Source organism: Vitis vinifera, chromosome 18 (genome assembly GCF_030704535.1).
Source record: "Vitis vinifera cultivar Pinot Noir 40024 chromosome 18, ASM3070453v1".
NCBI classification, from domain to species: domain Eukaryota; kingdom Viridiplantae; phylum Streptophyta; class Magnoliopsida; order Vitales; family Vitaceae; genus Vitis; species Vitis vinifera.
In genome coordinates, this window is record NC_081822.1 from 7,853,047 (window position 1) to 7,878,407 (window position 25,361).

The window sequence follows — 25,361 nt, forward strand, 5'->3', positions numbered from 1 at the left end:
TTTTTTCATTAAAAAAAATGACTTTTTCAAATTCTATAGATTTATAAATTTATCATTTGTTTTGACCTATTCTTCTATACGTTGGTGAGGCACTGAGGATCCCATCCGCTCTCACACTCTCTGCCTTCTTGTCTCATTGTCGGGGTGAACTCTTTTTTTCTGAGGCCTACTTCCTCTTCTAATTTCCCTCTGCCTAGAATCGATGTTAAATTTTTCTCTCATTTCAAAATGGTGAATTGCTAGGAGAGGGATTTTTCATGTTTGGAGAAAGAGATCAATTGGGCAGATGTTGCTTTCATTCTAAAGGGTATTTTGAGAATATATTGGAAGTTAATATCATATTATATAAATTTGATAAAATAAATTTATTTTTATTTTTAGTTATTTATGATTTAATTTGATAGTAATTTTAGAAAACGTTTTTTAAATTAAAAACGATTCATATAGTCACGAACATACAATGCAGCAAGAAAGAGGGATGGGGATGAAAAAACACAAAGAAAAAGACGAGACACGAGAAATGGAAGTAAATTAGGTGGTGAGGTGGGCAGCTCGGGAGAGGTATCTGTAGCCGAAGAAGAAACCGGCAACAAGGAGAGGAACCAAGAATTCCAGAAGAGCAGCATACGTGGGCGTGCTGTCATTCTTGATGACGAAAGCGCTCATTTCTTTGGTCTTTGTTTCCTTGTAGGGAGCATCCTTAGTGGATGCTGCACCGTCCTGGATGTTGTAGCCTTGGAGAACTCCGACCTGGTACTTGAGGAGTAAGTTTTGAGCTGCCTTGCTGTGCCCGATGTCCTCAAAGTCCTTCGTTGCGTCCTTCCCAGCCGACTCTACCAAAACCTCTTCTCCTCCCGGGTGCTCTTCCAAGAACTTGGTCACGTCCAGAACCTGTCACAATCCAAAAATCAGATCAATCATCCCACCAAAAAGAAATTGAATTAGGGGAGAGAATAATTTCGTACCCTGCCATGAATGACGAACCAGCAATCCGTCTTGGACTTGTGTTGGGCAACTTGTGAGAGAGTGAAAACTTTTTGGGGAGCCATTTTTTTCTTATTAGCTATAGATACTGCATCTACATCTCAGGGACAAATAAATAAAGTAAGAAGAATGGGCTTGGGGGGTGGGGTGTTGGTGGTTCGGTGGTTCGGTGGTGTTGAGCACGCGACCTAACTCCCTCAGGAAGAGCTATAAGTCCACCTCTAGGCTGGTTGGTAGAGGGCAAAGCATATGATTTAGTTAGATCGCTAATCATCTAACCAATTCGCAAATAATTAATAATCCGAGATTAGGCTTTCAGAAAGAATGGTCCCACCCTGGACTATATCCAAATTGGCCAAACTCGCGAATCCCAACACCTGAGTACATTGGTGTTATGGGCTGCTCTTCCAACCATTCCTCAAAAACTAGGAAGTTTTTCCCAGTCCAGACTCGAAAGAGACTCAATCACCAAAGTGGGCTCTTCTCCATTCACACTCAGAACCCTTATTCTGCTGAATCATTTTTCCGAGTCTCCAACTTCATCATATACTTTTCAGCACAACACAACAGCGAATCCATTATCCAAGAAAATAGTTCTGGCCAATAATTTTCATTTCTTTTCTCAAAACTATTGAATTAGCAGCAAACATGAATCATGTGACATGCTCTTTGCGCCTCGGAAGAGATCATCCCTGGATTTCAAAACTTTAAAATTCTGAATTATTCCGATATTCCAAAATTCCCAAACTTGCCATATTACCAGCAGGTAACACAGCATGTTTGGAACACTTCCACCTAGAAATTACCATAAACTTAAAAGTAAAAATGAGCATAAAGTTCAATGGATGACTATTTTTATAATTCCATTCCATTCCAATCTCACACCACAAAATGTTTGGTAAAACTTAATACATACCATTTAAGCACTTAAATTAATTGTCACGTTAAAACATTCTTAAATTATTAAATTAATATATCAAAGTCAATTTTAACTTTTAAATTATAATATCGAGTTATTTTAATAAATATACCCAACATATTTAATAACTTGAATTAAATTATTAAATTATATTAATTCTTATCATTTACCTTTTATAATTTCTAATTACAAACTTCTTCGGATTGCATCTGTTTCTGCACCCTAACAAAGCCGTTTCATTTTTAAACTTAAAAAAGGGTACCCGTATTTTTTCATCCCTCTACTAGAATACAACTTTGAGCATTTCAAACCGAAAGGCTGTAAACATTGGCATCCAATCTTTGCTGTTCTCCCAAAGTCACTGTTGGAATGCAATCAGCACAATCCTTGACCAGGTTGACTAAATAAGTTCAGTAACTGCATTGAAGCAATTACAATGGAAGGGAATGGCAAGCTATAGTTAAACACAAAGCTCCATTGCTGTTTTTCATCGATCTCTTAACTCTTTCTCATCATTTTGGCCCTTACTACTGAATTCTAAGCCCTGGAACGTGACCCTAGATGATCGATACTGACTACCAAATGCAGAGCCAAAGCCCCACCCAAGGCCTAGTCCAACTCCACAGCCTCCACCTGCATATGAAAATTTCAACATAAGTGATTCAGCTATATGTAAAGTTAAAGATAGATTCAAATGAAAAGAAGTTTACAGTTAGAGGTTGCATACCCACGCCAAGACCCAAGATATTCAATGGCATCCCTGAAACATATAAACATTGTTAATTAGTAAATGAACTGATTGGTAATGAAACAAGAACTTAGTGGTACTACTGGGGCATTAGGATTGACAAAGATGTTAACTAGGATAAAAAGAATCTCCCCTACAACAAGAGAAAGGAATAATGAAAAGTCTCATAAATTAATTTGAAGTTTAAGAAGGCTCAATTTACTAGAAGACTGCAATCAAACTGACATTTATTTTACAAGTAAATTTGTGTCCTCATAGGGATTGGAACCTAGAACCTCCCACAAACCCTCCCTAACCCTTTACCACTTGTGCCATGCCTCAAGGGCTGTAATCACACACTGACATTATGTTCAATCTGAAGATAATCAAGGAGATATAGAGCTTTTGTTTGCCTAAACATGTGGCATTCGAAATTGGATGGATATATACTTAAACCTGCATCTGCAACAGGAAACCACTTTCTCATACAGTACAAACTTTGGTTGCAGGAGGAGAAATCTTCCCATCACTACGACTTTGGTGAAAAATTTTATTCCACTAGTGGTCAATTTGCATTTGGGTCAAGCTCAGGTAATGTGTGTTAGCAATTTGATAAGCTTAAATATATTTATGTCAATTTTTGTTTTGTAATTATAGGGCAAGTTATGCATAAACTCCCCTCTTTGTGGCAATCTTTGAAAGACAGTTTATTAGATACCTGGAAATAAGAGAACTAAATTTAACTGATGAAAAAACTGTGTCAAGAACTGTTCCAGGTTCTACCTGGGCTTTCCTTAAAGAAGAATTGTCTTATTTCTTATATAGAAAAGAAAGAATGAACATACATTCAGATATCAGAAACTTTAAACTTCATTTGTTCATACAGACATAAAATATTCTCAAAAAATCGACTTAATCCAATTCCAAACTATACATTTTAAAGTTCACGACTAGTGTGATGTAGGACAACCCTAGGATGGTTGCTTACACTCAAGGGTAGGTGGGCTAAGGTTTTATTTTTAGGGTGTAAGGAGAGGAACAAGGAATAAACTTTATGGTAGAGAAAATTATAAGATAAGAAATAGAGAGAAAGAAGAAACAATGAAGAAAAGATGGAAAACCTTAGAGTCTCACTAAGGCCTTCTAGGAGTCTCACCTAGAAGAAAATCAATGGAGTCTCACCATTGAGGGTTGCAACCTTGCAATGAAAGAAAGTATAATATTATTCATCAAAATTCATTCCTTTGATTTACATTGATTAGCCTATTTATAGGTTTTTCTAAGAAATCCAAAGTCTACTAGAACTCTAATAACCTATTATGATTCTAATTATAATTATAGCATCCAAAGTCTACTAGGACTCTAATAACCTATCATGACTCAAATTCTAATTATATTATAACTCAACTAGCTAATCCTAATTAGACTCCAATAAATATTAATCCTAATTTAATTCCAAGTAATAATAATTCTACTTTAATTACAACTAATACTAATTCCCTTTCTTGATATATATCTTAAATATTCATCCTCATCAATTCCCCCTGACTTGAAAAAAACTCGACCTCGAGTTTTAGTGATTTTCCACGATCAATTGAAATTCCGAGCAATGCCTTCCACCCTTTCTTTCTTCGTCGTCTCTTTCCCATGGTAAGACAAGATCTCAAGGTCTCTTGAACTTGTTCAATTTCATGCAAGACAAATACTGGACTTCGAAAAACTTTTTGATGTTGTACAACAAGTTGATAATTCTCGAAATAATTATGTGCCTTCAACAAACTTGTGGGAAGTTGTTTCCCACACTCTTCTTGTAAATTGTTTTGTGGAAGAATAAGATTCTTGAATTCCCTATATTCAAAAGAAATTTCAGCAGATTCTTCATGTTTGCCACCACTCACGATAATGTTTGGCCTTGGGAAGTCAAACATCGATTCTTCTGAAACTTCTTCAACTTCTTTGAGCTCTTCTATTGGTTGATCTAAGATTAGTTTCATCACCTCTTGCTTTCTAGATTCATCATTGATGATTTCTTCGTCCTTTCTAGTAACTTCGACTTGCTTTTTAATAAGAATATTTGATGGCTCTTCTAGTTTCAAGGGTGCTACCTTTTCCTCTGGTTGCTTATGTGGTGGAATTTCCTTCATTGGACGAAGGATCTTCTTTCGCCCATTGCGCACAAGTGTGTAAGTGTTCTCATAGCCATCATGTTGGACCCTTTCATCAAAAAGCCATAGTCTTCCAAGCATAATATGGGCAACTTTCATCGGCAAAACATCACACCATGCTGATAACTCAAAATTATTACTGAAATTAAACGTCACTAGACAACGAGAACTCACCAAAATAGATGCGTCATTTACCCATGCTATTTGATAGGGATTTGGATGATCTTCTGTCTTTAGATTAAGCTTCTCAACAAGCTCCTCTGAAGCTAGATTGGAACAACTACCTCCATCAATAATCAAAGTACATAGTCTCCCTTGACAAGCAACACGAGTTTGGAAGATGCTAGTACGTCGCCAATCCTCCTCTTCATTTAGCCTTGGTATGTTCACCAATGGCTGCATAAAAAAGTTGTAGCCTTCAACCATGTTTGCATACGTTGCTCCACTCCTCAATTACATATGCCTTCATGCCAAGAATTTTTGCTCTGATACCAAAATTGATGTAGGACAACCCTAAGATGGTTGCTTACGCTCAAGGGTAGGTGGGCTAGGGTTTTATTTTTAGGGTGTAAGGAGAGGAACAAGGAATAAACTTTATGGTAGAGAAAATTATAAGATAAGAAATAGAGAGAAAGAAGAAACAATGAAGAAAAGATGGAAAACCTTAGAGTCTCACTAAGGCCTTCTAGGAGTCTCACCTAGAAGAAAATCAATGGAGTCTCACCATTGAGGGTTGCAACCTTGCAATGAAAGAAAATATAATATTATTCATCAAAATTCATTCCTTTGATTTACATTGATTAGCCTATTTATAGGCTTTTCTAAGAAATCCAAAGTCTACTAGAACTCTAATAACCTATTATGATTCTAATTATAATTATAACATCCAAAGTCTACTAGGACTCTAATAACCTATCATGACTCAAATTCTAATTATATTATAACTCAACTAGCTAATCCTAATTAGACTCCAACAAATATTAATCCTAATTTAATTCCAAGTAATAATAATTCTACTTTAATTACAACTAATACTAATTCCCTTTCTTGATATATATCTTAAATATTCATCCTCATCATAGTGTCTGAAATGTTGCATCCATTTTCCCTGTTTTGTCATATTTTCTCTTTGTATGCATGCCATTATATAGTAGTTTCATCATATTATATTTCAAAATATAACTTCCATGAGAAAGAAAATAACAAGTAAATTAACTTCAGTAAAGAGACTATAACAGGTAGATCATTATTTGTACTGAACTACCAGTTTGAGGGACTAAACTGAAAATGTAATAGCAGTGGCAAGAGCGAGTTGATGGAATAGAAGCCTAGGGGTTCTTGCTAATCATACAGCACAAGCTTCATTGAGACAAGAGGAAAAAGAAACTGAAAAATCTAAGATTACGGATATTACAATTTTCAGCATAATCTCACACAAGGCAAATTGTCATGCTGAAATTTTGCCTCACTGGCATAAGGAAGCCAACTTTGTCCACCAATCCTACCAAATAAGAGGCAACTCTACATTTACCAAAGCACACAAAATATTTTACAGGCATACTTGTAACTTTATAACTGGCCCTGGATGCTTTAATCCTCTCAGCCAAAATACTTCGGAAGGGTAGATGATGAAGCTAAGCAAGCAACACCTTCAGATAGCCATGGCAGTTACAACCCAACTGTCTAGGTTTGGATTCCTAATTAGCCCATGCCAAATCATTGTAACAGTTAGGGCAGTTGCAACAGTTATATAATTGCCATATAACACTAACCACATCATTATCCCCTTGATTGAGGGCAACTTTGCCTCCAGCCATGTTGCATCATCATTCTTGGCTGCATATGTGTTCACATCAACACCACCCCCAAATGCTGATTGCATGGTCTGTTGTACTTGTTAGGACTATGCTTTGGCTTTATTCTCCATGTCTCTGTTAGCTTGGACTTGATGCCAATGCAAACCACATCTTACCCTATTTCAAGCCATGCCCAGTCCATTGTGCCTAAGGCATTGCACCATGGCTTCCTTGCCTCCACCCATGGCTTTGCTTACTGTTAGTCAAGTCTACCCATGGCACGACATCAATGACTTTGTTTGCCTTCTATCAAGTCTGCCCATGGCATTACACCCATGAACTTTATAGTTACAAGGCCCAGCAGACCTTATTGCATGTCAACCAAGCTCCCAGACATGCCTTGGCATGCTAATTGCTATAGCCATGGCCTTGCCATTGGCCATGTCCTATGGCTATGCAAGTAACACACCTCTTCTAAAGAGCATCATGAGTCATTCTTGAACTGGTTGAATTAATAGTATGAAAGTATACTTAAACTAGAGAGATAGATTATTTAAATAATCCCAAGGAGCCCCATTCCAGACTTGTTATTGCTAGCATAAGGCCAGGGAAGGTTGCCTTAACCGATTTTCGATTTTAGGACACAGGCACGTATGTCATGCCATGCCTAGAGCCTTGTGAGCACAAGGTGTGGTCACACATGCCCTATCAGGTTTTATCAAGGCTAAGACTTGCCTTCTTGTCATAGGCCCAACAAAGGGTGATCCTTGAGGTGCCATAAACCAAGAACCTGCTTGTTACTCTTTACGAAATTACAACTCATGGAAAACGACCAGTACTTGGGTTCTGTTTCATTCATATTTCCAAGTGTACCCCAAGCACACTAACTTGACTAGATTTCATTACCAAAAGCTAAATGGTAAGGCTCCATTTGGCTCTTGGAATATTTAAGGGAAAGCACAAAGGAAAAAAAAAAAGGATGAAAAAATTAAAGGAAAGAAGATGTGAAAGAAAAAAAAGGCTCAGACTTGATAAAATTTCTGCGCATGTTTCTCTAAATTCATTACCCTTATTTCCTAGTTTATATTAAAAATGAAGAATTTGTAAATATATAAATTTATAAATTATTTTCACTATATTTGATTCTCATTCATATTTTTCATGGTAAACCAAACAAGAGAATATTTGATTTCTTCCTACTTTTTTTTTCCTTCTCATACTACGTTCTGAGGTTCAAACAAAGCCTAAGTTCTAGTCATCAAGCCTCCTATTCCTAACGGATCAAGTCTCAGATGATTATAAAAATCATAAATTTGCAAAACTGCTTTTCTAAGAGATTCAGTGACATTCCATGTCAGTTTTAGGCAAAAGCAAGACCATCATGCCTCTCAAGTTGGAAAAGTTTTTCAGAGATTCCAGCATAAAGAACCTTGCATCATTCAATAGAATAATCTTTTGTTCCCAAATGCTCAAATAATGGCAAGAAGAGAGCGTTCAATTCCTAGAAAGGATTCAAAACTCCACTACAAACCAAAATTGCAAGATTGTAGGGAAAGACCAAATAAATGTTGAATAGATCCCTGAAGTTAACCTAATTGTTCCATTCCCCTTCTTCTCGAAATGCCTTCAACTTTGGAGAATATGAGGGGTTGAATATGAAGATGACAACAGAAGACTGGAATCATCCATAACATTTGAAAATACTGAATATTGAAAATGAATTAGTGAAAGATGTGTCAGACTAGGGAAACAAACCTCCGAAACCCCATCCAACTCCAAAGCCGCACCCAACGCCAAAACCTGTTCAAAAAATTCAGAAAGAATCGAAAAGGAAAAATAATTACAAAGAATATAATGTAGAGAAGAATATATGTAGAAAATGGAAGGCAAAGGAAGATGGGTACCAAATCCGACACCGGTACCGTTGAAGTTCGTGAGCACCATTTCTGTTGCTGCTTCCTACTCCACTCTTTTTGTAAATTTTAGCGAATCAAAGGGTATCGATGTTTTGATATACAAGGAAGAGTCGCAGAAATCCCCACCGGCAGATAGGGACTAGGGATTATGTTGAGGACGGAGAGATGGAGGGTCGAAGATTGATTGAATTACTAAACTACCCTTTCCTTTTGATATGGTTACACGTCTCTATTTTTTTTTTAAAAAAAAAAAGAAATGTTTGCGAAATCACCCTTCTCTTCTGATATATATATATTTTTCATATTATAACAATGTCCCTTAATAAAAAAACTAAAATATCTTTATATTTTAATTCATAAAACAAATAATCATACGGAAGAAGGTATATACTACTTTTATTTTTATATATTTTTCATTTTTATTAAAAAATCCTATTTATTATTATTTTTAAAAATTATTATGGATGAGTTTTAGATATTTAACCTAATTAATTTGAACAAAGTAAATCTAACTCTATCAACTTGAGATTGGGAAAATGATATTAGGTTCGACTTGGGTTGAATACTTTGGATAAGATGTCAGGTTGGATTGATTCTTTCTTAATTTAGATTAAGTTTAAGTTAATCATCAATTCAATTAACCTGTCTAAGTTGTAACCTTATTAAAAGGTTTATAAAATACATATAATAATAACTATAAAATATCCATCAACATTAAATAATTATAATGTTGATTTGATTTGATTTTTATCGATTAGAAAATAAGAAAACTAAAAATTGAATTAATAAAGTTAATTTTTAAAAAATTGAGAAAAAAAAGAAGCCAAGTTAGTGTTGTTGAGCCATCCAATAATAATTTAGAAATGGTTTTAATAGAAGTTGTGGTTACATCACATCCACTATCATTTTTACTATTTTTTTAAAACCAATGTTTAAATAATGATGATTAGTGATTAGATATCAAAAAAAGGGTCCAAACCATACCAAATATTAAAGCTTTTTTTTGTTTTTTTTGCAATGTTCAATCATACTTGGTCATATAAGAAAATGATTAAATTTATGGTAAAAAATAGCAACACAAGTAATATCTTTCTTTCTTTATAAAATTGGAAATGACAAAGGGAAAAAAATAAAAGTAAATAAGGGGTTTTTATGTAGTAAAGAAGCATTTAATATCCTGTTAATATCATAGAATTCAAGTTACTTTTTATGCTTACTTGTTGTTCAAAAATTAATTTATTATATTTATTTCTTTTCTGTTTTTTTTAGAATTAATAAAATAAAACTAAATTTTATTTTTTTATAGTTTTTTCTTAATATACATTTAAAGGTTCGTTTGCCTTACGGAAAATGGGCAAAATGCTTGATCAAAATTCTAGATAGATGGAGACAATAACATGAAGCAAATCGGGGAGTTTTGATCCAAAATAGGATATTTAAAAAAAAAAATTCAAAAACAAACCGATTTTCAAAATGATATCCAATCTATTGCATCTGTGAGTCTAGGTCTGAAACTGTAGTCACCAATTTACCTTAAATTCAGAGTTTTAGGATTTCATGTGGAATTTCAGTTTCTATTTGCAAACAAGGAGAGAGTTCAAATTTCAAAAGGGGTGTGTTATTCATTTTCATCTGATAGTTGCTTGGTGAGTTGAGGTTGAAATCCAACCGTAGGAGCTATGAAGCGAAATTAGGAGAGTGGAAATGGCAAATAAAGAGCATGATTGAATTCCAAGGGGTTTTTGTTTGAATAAGAAACACTAGTTCATTCCAATATTATTCATTCTTCTAAGAAAATAATAACCCAACCACACAAAGCAGCAAGCAGCAAGCAGCAAAGGGAATGCGCAAGCGCAGGAACCTCTTTAAGGAATGAGTTTGTGACCTCTCATCTTGTCAATCCACCAAACAAAGGAATTCCGGGAGTTCCTGAAACCCAAGAAGCCATGTTCCTTGCTCTTGTTCATGCAGTTCAATAAAGACTCTCCACCCAGGACAAGGTCTATAAACCACCACTGCGCAACATCTTCCAGTTTGGTTGGAAGCAACTCCTTCTCCCTCACAATCTCTTCCCACACCGGACCCTTGTCTTTCATCATCTCTACCATGCTTTGCTTCTCTTCACCCTCCTCAAATTCTGCATATTCCATGTCAAATTGCTCAGCCAACACCTTCCACAAATGCTTCCACTTGAACAAATCTCCATTTGTGATGTTAAAGGCTTCGTTTCTAGCATAGGGATCAACCGTAGCCCATATCTGTTGCTCTGCAATTAGATCTGCATCCGATGCGTCTGAGTAACAGTCCCACGCCGCCTTGCTTCCAGGGAACTTCAAGGGGATTCCCTCGTGCTTGCAGATTGCTGCGTAGATGCAGAGAGTCCCCAGTATGTTCATCATGCTATATGGGGAAAACCCGAAAATGATGACGGGGCGATGCACGGACCAAGTCAAATCATCCTTCTTCTCACACTCTTCGAACAGGATGTCTTCCAGAGTGTAGTAGAAATTAGGGGCGTCCAATCTAGGTAGATCTTCGTGGTATGGGGGATCGTGGGGTTTGATCTTGCCAAAGGCCTCGAAAGGTCCGATGTAGTGTTTGCCGCCGGTTTGGAGGCAGATGTGGCGGAGATTGGGGGCGTTGGGGATCAACGCTCGGAGAACGTTCCGCAGCATGGTGCCGTTGGCCTCGCAGTTCTCAATCTCGGTGGCCCGATTGGTCCAGGTGACGTAGAAGACGTGGGTAACGTCGGTGAGAGGCGAGAGCTTGGCGAGGGCATCCTCTGAATCGGAGATGTCGCATTGGATGTACTCGACGGGATGATCGGCGTTCCAATCGGGACGTGGTCGGCGAGCCACGCCGTAAACCTTCCATGGACCGCCGGGAGTGTCGGAGAGCGGGAGAATTTCAGCGAGGCTGTTGCCGACGATGCCGGTGACGCCAATCACCAAACCCACGCTTTGAAAGCCACGCGGAGCATCATCCTCATCGAATTTCTTCTGCAAGAATCAATCAAAACTGCAATATTACATGTGTGAAAAAAGATTGAAAACCAGAGAGAAAAAAAAAAGAAAAAGAAAGAGAAGTATGTGCCTTGGCAGCGCCAATAGCTCCAGCCCACCACCAACTCATCCTGCTCTGTTTATCTGTGTTGCCCAAAGTGGGGGACGATCGAAAAGATAAAAGAGTCGAGAGAGAGGGATAGCGGAGAGACGAGTAGGTGAATTTTGCGGTTGGGATGTGACTTGTTACTTGTCAGTCAGTCAGTCTCTCAATCCTAGCCCATACATATTTCTTGTTGGGCTTATTAGTTGTTATGGCCTATGGGCAATATTCATGACCCCATTATTCCAAGTTTCTTTGGGGTATTATCGTATTTTACCTGACTGTAACAGTAAGTTTGGATTTTGGCTAGTTATTTTACCTGCATTGCTTACCATAATGCTTGGGATTCTTGCGTCTTCTAAGAAAGACAAATAAATACAGCTGATTATGATTCACCTATGGGACTGGGCTCACCCAACTTGTAATGGCTTCCGCAGTCCGCAATAATTTTAGACATGTTTATGTTTATTTTTGTTTTCTTTCTTTACTTTGATCGATATTATTGAGATGTGCCTTTCATTCTCAAGACAGTGTATGCCACCTGGACTCGTCACCGGTAAGATAATAGGTGTGATTTGAAATTTGAAGTTAATGATGATCTACATTGCCATGTTTAACAATTAAATCACACGCTCAAAATTACTTTTCAGCACTCCAACAATATACAACTCAGTGTTCAATTCCAACACATAATTCAACAAATTCTCGAGTAATCATTCCAACGACGACACTCTCCTACTAAGAGTTACCCTAGAGTCATCAACATTCTTCTACTAATCAAGTTGAAGGAATCTGTTTTCAACATAAAAAAAAAATTACTGGTTTTAAGACCATAGAATCAATCTACCACTGACACAAAATGGGTAAAAAGTGATTTTACCTGAACAAGTTTCTTGACCCACTTTCCTAGCACACTTCCAATCTCAAATCTTTTAAGCCTTTGACCTTTTCAAGTTGGACACACCTCCAAATCCCTCCAACGTCATGCCTTGAGCCTTATCCTTATAGTCTCATCAAGGAACAGTCGGATTTTACACTCCAATAATAAGGTAAAGTAGAAAGAATTTATGGATTGCTTTAAAAAACAACTAATTATTTCCCAATCAAAAAGTATTGTTTTTTATTATTGAAAAACAACTAAGTAGGTTTTTGTTTTTTCTTTTTAAATAAAGGTTAAGAGGAATAATTTAGATTGAAGATTTTATACCAATGAATTAGGTCATAAGAAATCAAGGTATATACATATGCATCTATTACTTAGTATACGATTCAAATGATGATACAAAACTAAAGTTAATTATATAAATTTAGAGTGAATTATTTCAATCAAAATAAATTATGTGATTTTGGAATGCATGACATTAATAAGCTCTAAATTATGTGATTAGGTGTTGTAGCCATTGTCACTCAATACTAACTTTACAACCCTTAAAAGAACTCCCAATACACTTGTCACAATCGTCTTACACATGCCCTCTTGATTTTCACAAGTGAAGGTGACAATCAGTAGTCAGGAACTCTAGTTAGCTAAGGCAAAACTTGGGAGTCTCATAGCTTAGAGATATCTATATGAATAAGGCCAATAATCAGAACTTGGGAGGATTACACATTTCTTAATTGAGAAGAGGGTCCCTTTGTGCTTATGTTCAGAAGATAGCTGGGAGTGGGAAGAAATTTCTTAATTAGGTTATTGCTAAATGAGAATAACTTAACCCAAATTTCCTTGAATGAATTTTCCTTTAACAGGACAAATTCTTTGATATTGGTGACTAGACTGTTACACAACTTCGATTAACCGGGTTGGGGCAATGGATTATAACTGTACCTCTCCTTCCTAGCTGCTCATTGCACCTACTGAAGAATGCCTAGCTTTGACCAAAGAGTTCCTCTTTGACTGTCAAGCTCAGATTTTAACAAGTCGAGGAGGAAGGGTGACACTAACTAGGAAAGAGAGATCATTTACCTCGTTCATCGTTGGCTTTGGTCTTATATCCCCTCCTTCAAACGTTGATTAGTTGGAGGAGGGAGGGATGTGGACTGTTCCGTGTGAATCACGTGTTTGTACTTGATAGGAAGTATGATCTTCCATTAGATGGGTAGTGGACAGTATTTACATTGTGTGAACAAATATTGTTGACGACATGCTACTCTATGAAACAAGAGTGCAAATGTAATGCGTGTGCGCATCATGCTTGAAAGACCGTGAGCGATACAATGCTAAACAGGAATGGACACTGTGTGCTGGCTCCGTCCTACTCATGGAACCGAACACTCGTAGTGTCAAAAGACACATGTTTTGTATAGACTCGAGCCCTTCATGTAACATGGTAAAATAATATATAAGTGTTACCACCAAATTCTTGCAAGTAACTCCTCAATTTAAGGGATGTGATATCTTTCCTGTGAAACTTATCCTCCATTCAAAGTTTCTTTACATCTCATAATTGGCAGGGGACAAGGTGATCGGAGGTTTTTAAAATTTTATTACTTTTTGTAAGGTACTGTCTAATTAAAGGAGTGATCGGAGGTCCTCGCTCTACTTTTTCCTCTTCATTTTATTTCTTTAATAGGAAGATGATGTGACTTTAATGTAAATTACAAGGTCTACAGCTGTTGGTTGTATCGTATATATGGGTGTGCTGGCGGCTGGAATCAAGCATAGGGAGGCGGCCTGGGCTCTATTTAAAATTTCAAATGCCTAACCTACAAGGCTTCCGCCAGTCAGCGTTGATTGTGGTGTGGCCTAACCCAGAAATGGACGCAACGAAGGCTGTCGCTATGCGTTACATACACATTCAACACCCACAATTCAACTAATCTTCAAACTATTTTTCATTGATGGTTCAGTGATAAAAATATTAAAAAATGCATAAGAATCATGACGCCCAAAAGAAATTTTTTTTTTTTTGATGAACAAGAAAAGCTATGGGCCTACCTCAGGCCTTGTTTTCAATGATTCCATCTTGACAGAGAGTATGTTTAAGGGCCATGACCCATCCCTTGCATGATTTGCTCTTTTACCTTTTGGGCATTTCTTATTTGAGGCCCATTTCAGTTTCTTCACTCCATTGTTAACTCTTCACACATCACTCAGCTATTCTTCAACACCTGTTATATGCTCCCAACAATGAAGGAAAATTTCCAAGTTGTTCACTAGCATATTTGATTAATTAGTGATATTTATGAGGGGTGAATTCTAGAATTTACACAGGGCTTCCTAATCAACTTTAACTCTGAAGTGTAAAGTTTAACCCATCCAAACAAAAAGACTCAAAAGTATACAAGTTTTGTCTCTAGTGGTGGCTTGGTGCAAATCTACCTAACCCTAAGCCCACCACAGTTGTTTGTTTACACATTTTAGGAGGCACAATTCCACTTCCACTTTGCACCACCACCCACTGTAAATGTAACACAAAAATTATAATGATGGCTGCATTTGCCCACCTGTTTGATCTTCATGTCCACAGAAGATGTTAAAACAGCGACTATTCATTCAAAATTCTATTAATGAAGTGGACAATTCAAAATCATGGCTGCTTTTTCATTAAATTTATTCCGGAGTTGGTTTAATTTTGAAATCCAGCGACATGAGAGAGGCTGGTTGAGGTTCCGTACGGCATTCTTCATGGTTGAATTGAATCACCTCTAATCTTGTGCGAACGAAAAAAAGTTGAAATTCTACATCTGAAAAGTAGATCAAATTCAAAAGAAAAAGGGGGGCAGCATCACGGGCAACAATAATGTAATAAAAGTAATGGAAGGTACTAGTTTACTAGTTTTTTTTATTCAAATTCTTTAATTTTCTTTCCCTTTCTTCATTTCAAATTCTTTCCTAATTGTATGTACACCAAGACAATACTCCCAAATGAAATTAGTTGGTTAAAATTTAAGAGCGAGACGAGGGAAAGTTAGAATCACATGCCTTAAAATGTTCCTCCATATGTTACATTTGATGCATGATTTTCTGGGTTTTACATAGGCATAGAGCATGATCACGGGAAAGGACAGGACATGCTGGTGGATAATGGAGAACCCAGTTGACCTAGGTCGAGGGAGGCACGACAGCCTTGTTTCTTAGCATTGCCCTTTCCAGCTTTCTCTTACTCTCACCCTTTCCGATCAAAGGTTCTTCTATAATGGTGGACAGACCTGAAAAAGTCACACCCAAAAAAAAGGTGATTGACATGCACATATCTTAAAAGTTGTATATGGAACTTGGTCACAGGGCACGCCATGTTTGACGGTTTGAGAAAGAAAGAGGGAGAGAGAGAGAGCCCTCCATTTGAATTTCAAAATTTTCCCAATCAAATAACGTTTTCTTACTGTTATTAGGGTACTTACCAGATTTGAAATTTTTGTTCTCCATCATGGTCCTCATCATGTCATCCAGTTGCTGCTCGTCATTGCCACCCTCATCCTCATCGTCCGATTCTTGTACTTTGTTAGGTTGTGTGCTTGATAACTTTGACCGAGCAGTGGAAAATAGCCACGTGGCTTCCATTTGTTTGCTGATCATACGGGCTGCGAAGTAAGGGACCTTGACACGCTTGGTGGTCTCAGAGTTGATGCAGCCATTGATGAACATTATGCAGTCCATCAAGCTCTCTTTAGCCAACCCTTTCATGTCATAAGCCTGTGATCTTCTCCAGAGGCTTTTGCCGTGAGAGTTTGGAGGTATGGAGAGGCTAAGAGCTCGCGTTGCGTCTCTAATGACTGCATCTGGGTCTCCCAGCAGCAAATGACATTGGGCCCTGTTGCTGTAAAGTACAACTCTCTCTTTTCTCATCCTTGATGGACACAACTCCAGAGCTTCACTGTACTTGACTATAGCTTCTTCAACCTCTCCTAACCAGCACCTCTGGTTTCCTTGTTGTTTTATCAGACTAATTAGGACCTTTCTCTCTTCTACTTTTTCGTTAGACATCATTCTCTCTCTCCTCTTCCTCTCTAACTTCAAAACCCATATTTCTTCCAGTGCTCTTTGAACAACTTTGTTGTTCTTCAGCTTTGATCTGGTTTGATTATAATCTAGGAGGAGGGTTCTTGTGATTGCTTCACCCACGTATGATCTTCCTCCTAGGCTTCTCAGTTCAACTAAGTCAACAAGAAACAAGATGGCAATCTCCATAACTTTGTACCTTGTATCTTGGTCTCTGAGAAGCAAAAGAAGACAATCGACACCCACATACTGCCAATCATCTGAAGATCTCGAGAGATTGCAGAGGCTTTCCACAACTTCTCTAGATTCTGCAATGCTTTTTCTTCCAGTTTTATGGTAACACAGAATTCTAATGAGTCCCACCCCTGCAGGTGAAGTGTGATTTACCAATCCGCCCCACATTTGACACAAATCCTTCAAAAACTCTTGCCTGCAGATGAGATTTATGGCCCTCTCTTTGTAGGCAAAGCAATTTAGAAGATAGAGAGACCAGCATTGAAGTTGGCTAGCCCACTCCTCCGCCTTCCGATTCTCCATCTCCATCCCTCCAATGCCTCTTGTAAGCAAGTCGCCGTGATACTTCAACCTCGCCTTCTCATCATTCACCCCAACAAACTCTGCATACACCACCTCAAGGCAGGTAGAAGCCAACTGCATGGCTAACTCCACCACCTCTTTTTCGTATTCCGCTACTGCTTCGAAGGTTCTTTCATAGCTAGCTAGATGACCCAGTGCTCGAACCGCCACTCTTTGCTCGACCCAGGTGAGCTTTCCTCTCAGAAGCTCCATCAAAGGTGGAATCACACCTGATTCCACAGCTTTCTCTGCGAACTCGACCTTGTTCATGGTGTAAGAACCAATAACATGAGCTGCGTAATAGGGAATATAAACGTTTTGATATCTGAGAAGCCAATCCTTGTCAGTGATGGATCGGCTAATCAAACTCGCCATACAGTGGAAGATGCCGAGAGAAGGAAATTCAGGATCATCTGGTTGAGTCATGGCTATGTTGAAGAGACCACTCAGCACCAAAACATGCTCTTGATCATCCGTGAGGGGAATCTCCTTGAAGCAATTCTTGATTCCAACTCTCCTAACAGATGAGTCTGGTTCCTTCATGATACAGAAAAAACAAGAAGGATTGGTGCAAGCCATGCCCATTGTGGGAGAAACGGTTGGGGTAGTGGTGGTGGCAGTCACTTTCTCCTTTTTCTTAAGAGAATATATGGCCATGGGTGAATGAAAAAAGATGGATTGAGTGTCTTGGATATGGATAGAAGTTTGAGGCTTTATATATAAAAGATCTCAATGGTGGAAAGATTTGGAGGCAAGCGGAGTGGTGTCTTGTACACTTAGCGGCGCACGACCACGTTTTATAACCATGAAAATCTATAGTGTGCGCCTTATATTTCTAGGATGGTGGAGTCATGAACAAGTCTCTTTAAAGACTAAAGGAAAATAATTAGCTCAAATTTACATAAACAAAGACTTTGTGATACACGGGATATTATTGTGCTGGCTGAAATAGATTACCATATTCTTTATGGTGATAAGGCATGAGATAAAACTTGGAAACCTCTGCTCCATGCAAAACCGTGATGATGAAGAATGGAAGATGAACTGTGTTTCATTGTTTTCTTCCGAATTGTCTCATGTTTGTTTCTTTTAACGACCGAGTGCTGGAAAAAGCAAGTGGTCCTCACCACTCACCACTAGTCATGTTAACCTCGACATTTTTCCGGGTTGAATTCTTGTTTCGGAAGCGCCTTTCCAGTTTCCACTTGCCTTTTATATTTCTCACTGTTCCACTTTATTTTTCCTTTCTGCTCCAGAAACCGTTTTTTTATGTTACCTGACCAAGGATCACTATCACGTAAGCAAGATATATAGCAAAATCTCTGGAATCTCTTGAAATTATTATTAATCTGCCTGAAACAACTAATCCCCCATCCAATGTCAGACTTTGCTGTGTTTTGTCATGATGTTGTCTGGAATCTATCTTCTCCATTTAATCAATTGCTACTCATCCATCACTAGAAGCTCTTCCCAACATAAATCTCTCTCTCTCTCTCTCTCTCTCTCTCTATATATATATATATATATATATATATATATGTTGCAGAACAGGGTCATATAACTTGATCAATGGTTCCTAAATTTCCAATGTACAGTCCACTCTTGGCATTATTGCTTTGGGGCTGTAAACATTCAGGTTTTACAGAGATCGTGGCAAAGAGCAGAACACCAAATCATGTTTAACCCTTAGAACTCCCTCCACCACTGATCACACACTACTCACTACTCACTACTCAGTCTGAGAGTGCTAGTGTAATGTGGGTCTAAAAGTGGAAGCACAGCCTGAAAATCTATGATGCATCAAGGGTCTGGAAATAAAAGGGAGGGTGACTATAAATGGATAAAAACTGAGGATTCTTATAGCATCAGGTGTGAGAATTGTTAATGCAATGTGCTTACAGAGGAATTGACAAAAGAGGTGAGGGACCACAGCCTAAAAATGGGGTATTGTCTCTTGCAAAACACTGTTAAAATGCGGTCCATCTTCACTCACAATTAGCGAAGCCAAGAAGAGAAGCCAGAAATGGATTAAAAACAGTAATAGTACAAGTTGGGGGAGGTCTCAAGAATATGCGGCTACTATATAAACATACTATATTTAGATTAAACACATAAAAAGCAGATTTGCAGTTTTTAATCAGCATTTAGTAATGCTAATTGGGATTAATAATCTTCCTCTGCCTGAGACTGCTGTACACTTCCCAGTATTATTATCATGATGGTTGGTGTGGTCATTACGGTGTAGTTCCTACCTGGATATCTACTGTGTTGGGATGCATATCTTCCTCTTGTTTATTGCATGCCCATACAGGCGGCGTGGACAATGACTACGTCGATTTGCTAAGCTAATGATGGAGGCTCGATACACAATCTGGTCACACTAAACTATGTGAAACCTGAGAAAATGAATGTTCTGTTCAGCGCCTTTAATTTGAATGTTCAAATGCTTTCCTCCTCAATTAAACTTCTTAAACTGTTTAAGAAGCTTCAGTTGATTGGCTCCTAAGTTTCCAATAAGAAGCCTGGCATACACATTTCTTGAAAATGCTAACTAGGCCCAGGCTCTGGATGGAATCACAGAAAGATGACTAGTGAGGGTAAGTTTGCACTTGGTGTGTAAACCATTCAAAACCTAAAGGATATATATCCAGTTCTGTGTAAAAGTTTCAGATATATATATTACTTCATCCATTCTTATGAAAAGAGTGTCCACATTTTCCTTAATTCCATTCCATCCCTGCAAAATTCCACCTTCATCAGTGCTCATTTATTGGTAGAAATGTCCTGGTGCCAAACCAATAAGCGCAAAATATAGAGGAAATCTATGACCAGAGACTCTTACCTCCTAGTTGAGCTCAGAAACCCAGTGCCAAGATAGAAAATTAGCACCATTGCAAATTGTTGTATCTATTAATTTCATACATGGTGGCCCTATGCCATTGATACAAACTCACAAATACAGGGCAGCATGCATGCCCTGCATCCTTAAACCAAAAGTTTCCCCACCCTACAAGAGAGAAAAGCTATGCAAGATAACTACATTACAACCAATAGAGCCAAGGAAATATTTTCTTCAACTAAACAAATAGCAAACAAACAAAATGCAAAAAGTTGCATATTTTTTTCCCCTTTTATCTGAGTTGCAACTTGTATGTTAGAATACAAACAGAGCACCTATCCAAACACAAGGCAGAGAACCAGGTTTTTCTATTAAAAAATTCCAATCTGACCAATATGTCGTGTGCAAACTGTATAGGTCTCTTAGAAATCTTTGCAGGCGGCTTCACATGGTTATTTTGATTCCCTCATTCTAAACCACTAGTGCCACTATTTATTCCTGCACAATCTGGCCAGGATCACATCCATGTGAGATCCACTTAGATTTCAAGTGTTTGTCACTTCATGAATACTGATTCACCTGAAGTATTTTAATCTTTTAATAATCTGTCTCTGATCTTGAAAATTAAGTTGCATCTCAAAAGAAAACTTATGCTTGAAAGATCATTGAGCTTGGTTTCCAGTTCTGCAATCTCTTAATGACCCCTTTCTTTCTTACGATCCAAGTTTGTGTTGCTTCTTCTGCTGTCAAATCAGAAACCATCCTGTATTTTTCACTTCCTGGATCATTGCATTTATTGTATCCCTGGATTTCTGATTTTCCAACTCAGTCATTTTTAATTACCTTGATTTTGGTTTTTGTTTTATATAGATGTGAATTTGTGTCAAATTAATGGATATTGCAACAAAGACACAGACCATATTTACAAGCATGCAAAATATTCATGGCACTAAATATCCTTAACCCAGTTCAAACAAAGCTGGTACTTGGACAGGAGTTGGAATAATTGTAAAAAGATTAAATTAAACTACGGACAAATTACTCTGAAAATTGAACGTTCAAGAATGTCCTGAAGATTGACAGGGACAAATTGTTTTGCTAGGCTCATCCACCTTCAAGAGGGCCCATCTAGTACTGGTAGCTGAAACCATTGATTAAGACATCCGACCTTTCAATTGAACACCCTAGGGAGGCAGCGCCATTACCATGATAGCTGATGGGAACCCGCAAATTATTGGGGAATTCTCTAATACTCAAATTATACGCCCTAGTGATATTTCCCAAACAAGCACTGATCAAACCAAAGAATGGATTTGATCCAATAGAAAATTTTTAAAAAAAATTCTAGGATGGATGGGGTGGATACCCGGGAACCAATATGTGGCCGCCAGCATTGGCCACAGATGGGATGAGGGTAAAGGACCACTTCACCTCAGTTTTCACCTATCATCTGTGTCACAATCTTGTATCCCCAGAAACGAAGAAGATCAAAAACCAAAACCCATATATAATCCTACATATAATGCCAATGATAAGGAGGCATTGAAGGGTGGACACAGAAGTCTATTCAAATTTAAGGAGGAAGAAGGCGAATGCATATAAGCACATATCATGCCTCACAACAGAAAGCCCATTCGAAAGACCAGTGGGGCTACAGAACCATAGTTGTGCATGACCCTTGTGTGGTGCTGGGGAGAGAGGTTATCCACTTCCCCAAAATTTCTTCTCTGGAACCCAGAGACCCCCCCTACCATCAAAGCAAAGAAATGTTGCATGTCCAACACCACCAAACATTTAAATTACTTCTACCCACTCTCTTATCTTTGCTATGATAGGAACAAACTGCTCAGGACTCACATCAAGGCTCAAACAAACTGCTCATTACCATTTAATGTGACACTGATATGCAATCAGCCATGCTTGTCACTGAAGGCCTTCACAACAGATTTTACAAAAATAAAATAAAATAGGACAAAAGATATAACAATTCTCATGTGACACAAGTAAATGCTTTCGAAGAAAAGATTCATAAAATCATTATAAAGGATAAGCAACTGATGTCATGGTTTAAACACATCCATACAAGGAAGGTAGGACAGGAAAAGAAAGGAAAGAAAAACAAGAACCTTCATTGGCTCAATGATGCACAGCTAGATTAGTTGGTGTAGTCTGTGGGAGGTCATACTCAAGTCTCCTTCTGAGCTCGAATATTATCGGGCTCTATTTACAGATTCAGAGAGGCATGAATCCAACCCAAAATTTGTCAAACAAGAAGGTCCCTACCTTACCAATTTACCCTCTAAATTCTCAGTCCATAAATACCAACTACCTAGCTTATCTGTATGAACAATTTGCCAGAAATCCTATCCCTTCCTTAAACATCCATCTTCCAGATTATCTTATTGACATTGCTTTCATGCGACTTCTCCAGTGCTGCAACTTTGGCTCGATAAGCAGCAGCCGCTGCTGCGGCCACAGCAGTCTTTACTCTCTCACCCTGAGGGAATTCACAAGACTCACTGACAGAACCAAATCTTAGTTCAGCTGGTGGAATAAAACAATCTAGTGATAAGCCCGGAACATTGAATGCCACTTCCTCGATGCTCCATGCTTCTTCCATCTTAGTCTTAGTGTGGCTCATTGCAGTTTCTCCAAATCTGAAAAGGGTTACTACTGAACGCCCTGAGTGAGCAATCATAATTCCTTCTACCGGCCTGTAATCATCAAGGAATGAATTGATAGTAGTTTCCCAGTATGCAGCATCGCCTCCATTAGTTTGGATGCGAGTTAAATGGGAGTCTTCCAAATGAACAAGAAGTCCTGTTTTCTGGCTGAAGTAACCCAACAAAACATGTCTTATGATCTCTGCTGGCCCTTCACTCCTTGCTTTCAGTGTCACAGGATCTGCACACAGCTTGAGGATGAAGCAATCGTCACCATTGATTCTCTTCTCTCCAATGCATCTTGCATTGGTAAACATGCTTGCAGTGGTCCTCGGGTCAAGACCCTATAGAAAGAATGGATGCAAAATTATTAAAACACAATAAGCAAGACAATGACAAAGCATCATCAGATTCCAATGTACAGGAAAATTCACCTGAAGTGCTCGCCGTAAAGGCCTAACAGGCCCTTTTGCAGCGTGTGCACCGAGCCATGGTGTGTGCCTCCACACAAGATTCCCATTGGAACCAGCATGAACCTTGCTACCACCAAGTGCAAGCTCTACATACCACATGTCTGGATTCATCTGCCACAGCACAAACCCACCCTCGGCAGCTTTGGAGGAATTCCGGGTTTTTATGACTTTGTTAGCCGTCTCAAACTCAGCAGCTAACATCTTCACTTTTCCCATAGCATAAGCATTGTGGATGGAGCTTTGAAGCTTTTGCCCACCTGAAGCTGCTGTATATTGCTGTAATATGTACTGAGCAGATGAAGTTTCCTGCAACAACCCCACATAAGAGAAAAAAAAATGTATGAAGTCATTTTTAGAAGGGATTTAAGTTAATTCAAAAGTGGACCAAATACAGATTACTGAGTTGATCTTTCTATTTCCTTTCTTCCTTATGGGATTTAATAAATATGAGGAGAATAACTCCTAACACTCTAGATTACCCAAAAAGAAGAGAAAAGAAAAGATAAGAAAAAAAGATCAGCCATGGTAACTCACATTATGCTGTTGCAGATACCATTGGCATCAATTTATCACTGGTAACTGTAAATCGCAAACAACAAGACTCTAAAAGAAAGTTCTAAAACTTCCTTTTTCTCTACAATAACTAGCAATGAATTGCAGAACAACCAAATTGAACGCATTGCCAGAAGTGTGAAGACAACAGGCAAAAGTGTATGCATGACAGATGGTAATGTACCTATTTTCATGAAACAATCAACATCCTATTTTTCACATAACAATTAGACCACCAAAAATATGTCCAGAAAAGAGAGGGAAAAAAAATGTGGTTGCAGGTGGCTCATTCAAGTGGAAAAGAAATTCATAAGAATTTTTTTTTTTTGTTTTTTTATAGGAACATCAAACTATAATAAGAGACATGCACAGATATCTAAAGGAAATGCAAAGAAAAATTTAGCACTGCGGTAAGAGAGACTAACAATGGGGGTATTTTTTATGCTGAGATGAGGCAAAGGGTCGGTGGAGCTAACGTGAACCGGAGCAAGGGGTGCACCCATGACCCCCAGCAGCAACCGCAGATCATCGGACCCTTTGTAAGCAGATGACGAAACCGATGGAGCCCTGGACAGCTGACCCTTCATCCACTGCCCCCACCCTCCTTCAACTCTTGAATCTCCACACTCCGACCCCTCCGGATCCGGCCCTTCCATCAATGGGGACAGTGTCTCCACCGGCCTCAGATTCCCGGATCTCCCAATCAACAGATCCGGCTGCGGCACTTGGTTCTGCTTCTTACTCCTCCGCCGCAGGCGCGACATGGGTGACTCACACCTCGCTCTCGACCTCCCTGGCGACAAGCCTCTCACCACTTCTTGCTTCAGTGCCGAGAAGAACCCTTGTTTTCTCTCCATTTTCGCCTCCAGCCACAAACCCAAACAGAGATTCAACCTCCAATAAAGCCCTATATAGCCAAGCCTTCTCTGTGGTTCTGAGGAGAAGATTGGAGCAACACACTCAGTAGCTCACTGAAAAGCGACTGTGCGCAGACAGGAATGCCGTTTTCAACAAGGAAATTTTTACTTTGATTTATAATAAGCCCTTCATTTAAATAACAAACCATTCTCTTTTCATATACACGGACACCAGACAAACAAATATTCAGGAAAGTAGGTGGTTGCTTCATTCTGCGCCATTTTTTTTTTTTTTTGCTTTGTGGGGAGACGGGTTGGCCCAATGGGGGATTGGGTTCGATACCGATTGGAATAAGACGAGCTACTGACAAACCTTTCTCGTGACCCACTTGATAAACATGGTTGGGAGGGGCTCCAGGCTCTGGATGCCACCCTCATCCAATCATCATCTCGTTGGTGTCACATGTTGAGGTCATGTAATCTTGTTAGCCCTTGGTTACTTGTATCTTGGGAGTTTATATGATAATTTCATATGGTCTCTTTCAGTATATGTTATATGGATGTCGCATGTGTGGAGGGTTTCATAACATTTCTTATTTCTTGCGTTGAAAGGTCAGTGCATGATATTGGTGAGAGGGAGGTGGGCGTATGGTCCTTTTACTAGATAGCTCCGGGACACTCATGGACCGTCCAACGGGTAGAGTAGGAGACCACCCTTTTGGACAATCGATTTTTTGAATTCCAACGTCCCTGCTCATCATCCCATGCGCTGCCGGAGTGATGGGTCTGCATCTCCCACTCGGTGTGTGTCCCACCGGGTGAGTGAGTGAGTGCTCTGGGTAGTTGAATT

The 25,361-nt window shown here is 38.6% G+C and overlaps 4 protein-coding genes across 4 annotated transcripts; all 4 read right to left on the reverse strand.

Moving 5' to 3' along the window:
* Window positions 1-407: 407 nt before the first annotated feature.
* LOC100242059 (cytochrome b5) lies at window positions 408-8,755 on the reverse strand. Its single transcript, XM_002285125.4, has 6 exons — window positions 8,496-8,755; window positions 8,347-8,391; window positions 2,631-2,663; window positions 2,395-2,536; window positions 966-1,026; window positions 408-891 (listed from the first exon to the last, which is right to left on the reverse strand). Exons 1-6 carry the CDS (start codon window positions 8,533-8,535, stop codon window positions 532-534), a joined length of 681 nt encoding a protein of 226 aa, XP_002285161.2. The 5' UTR covers window positions 8,536-8,755; the 3' UTR covers window positions 408-531.
* A 1,457-nt stretch (window positions 8,756-10,212) lies between these two features.
* On the reverse strand, window positions 10,213-11,815 carry LOC100247199 ((S)-8-oxocitronellyl enol synthase CYC2). Its single transcript, XM_002285116.3, has 2 exons — window positions 11,601-11,815; window positions 10,213-11,506 (listed from the first exon to the last, which is right to left on the reverse strand). The coding sequence occupies exons 1-2, from the start codon at window positions 11,637-11,639 to the stop codon at window positions 10,373-10,375; spliced, it is 1,173 nt and encodes a 390-aa protein (XP_002285152.1). The 5' UTR covers window positions 11,640-11,815; the 3' UTR covers window positions 10,213-10,372.
* Window positions 11,816-15,517: 3,702 nt separating this feature from the next.
* On the reverse strand, window positions 15,518-17,984 carry LOC100267728 (uncharacterized). The gene is made up of 2 exons (XM_002283229.5): window positions 15,954-17,984; window positions 15,518-15,761 (listed from the first exon to the last, which is right to left on the reverse strand). Exons 1-2 carry the CDS (start codon window positions 17,782-17,784, stop codon window positions 15,655-15,657), a joined length of 1,938 nt encoding a protein of 645 aa, XP_002283265.1. The 5' UTR covers window positions 17,785-17,984; the 3' UTR covers window positions 15,518-15,654.
* A 3,990-nt stretch (window positions 17,985-21,974) lies between these two features.
* Window positions 21,975-25,054, reverse strand: LOC100252320 (uncharacterized). The gene is made up of 3 exons (XM_002285082.4): window positions 24,080-25,054; window positions 23,064-23,408; window positions 21,975-22,973 (listed from the first exon to the last, which is right to left on the reverse strand). The coding sequence occupies exons 1-3, from the start codon at window positions 24,509-24,511 to the stop codon at window positions 22,341-22,343; spliced, it is 1,410 nt and encodes a 469-aa protein (XP_002285118.1). The 5' UTR covers window positions 24,512-25,054; the 3' UTR covers window positions 21,975-22,340.
* Between the last annotated feature and the right edge of the window lie 307 nt (window positions 25,055-25,361).

Excerpts from the sequence above, each read along its gene's own strand:
- LOC100242059 (XM_002285125.4), bottom strand. The coding sequence starts at position 8,535 with ATGGTGCTCACGAACTTCAACGGTACCGGTGTCGGATTTG. Across the intron at positions 8,392-8,495 it reads CGGTACCGGTGTCGGATTTG|GTTTTGGCGTTGGGTGCGGC; the intron begins GTACCCATCTTC and ends TTTTTTGAACAG. Across the intron at positions 1,027-2,394 it reads GAGAAAGAGTTAAGAGATCG|TCTCTCACAAGTTGCCCAAC; the intron begins ATGAAAAACAGC and ends AAAAGTTTTCAC.
- LOC100267728 (XM_002283229.5), bottom strand. The coding sequence starts at position 17,784 with ATGGCCATATATTCTCTTAAGAAAAAGGAGAAAGTGACTGCCACCACC. Across the intron at positions 15,762-15,953 it reads GAACAAAAATTTCAAATCTG|GTCTGTCCACCATTATAGAA; the intron begins GTAAGTACCCTA and ends TGACTTTTTCAG.
- LOC100252320 (XM_002285082.4), bottom strand. The coding sequence starts at position 24,511 with ATGGAGAGAAAACAAGGGTTCTTCTCGGCACTGAAGCAAGAAGTGGTG. Across the intron at positions 23,409-24,079 it reads GCATAAAAAATACCCCCATT|GAAACTTCATCTGCTCAGTA; the intron begins GTTAGTCTCTCT and ends GGGTTGTTGCAG. Across the intron at positions 22,974-23,063 it reads CTTTACGGCGAGCACTTCAG|GGTCTTGACCCGAGGACCAC; the intron begins GTGAATTTTCCT and ends TTCTTTCTATAG.
- LOC100247199 (XM_002285116.3), bottom strand. The coding sequence starts at position 11,639 with ATGAGTTGGTGGTGGGCTGGAGCTATTGGCGCTGCCAAG. Across the intron at positions 11,507-11,600 it reads GAGCTATTGGCGCTGCCAAG|AAGAAATTCGATGAGGATGA; the intron begins GCACATACTTCT and ends TGATTCTTGCAG.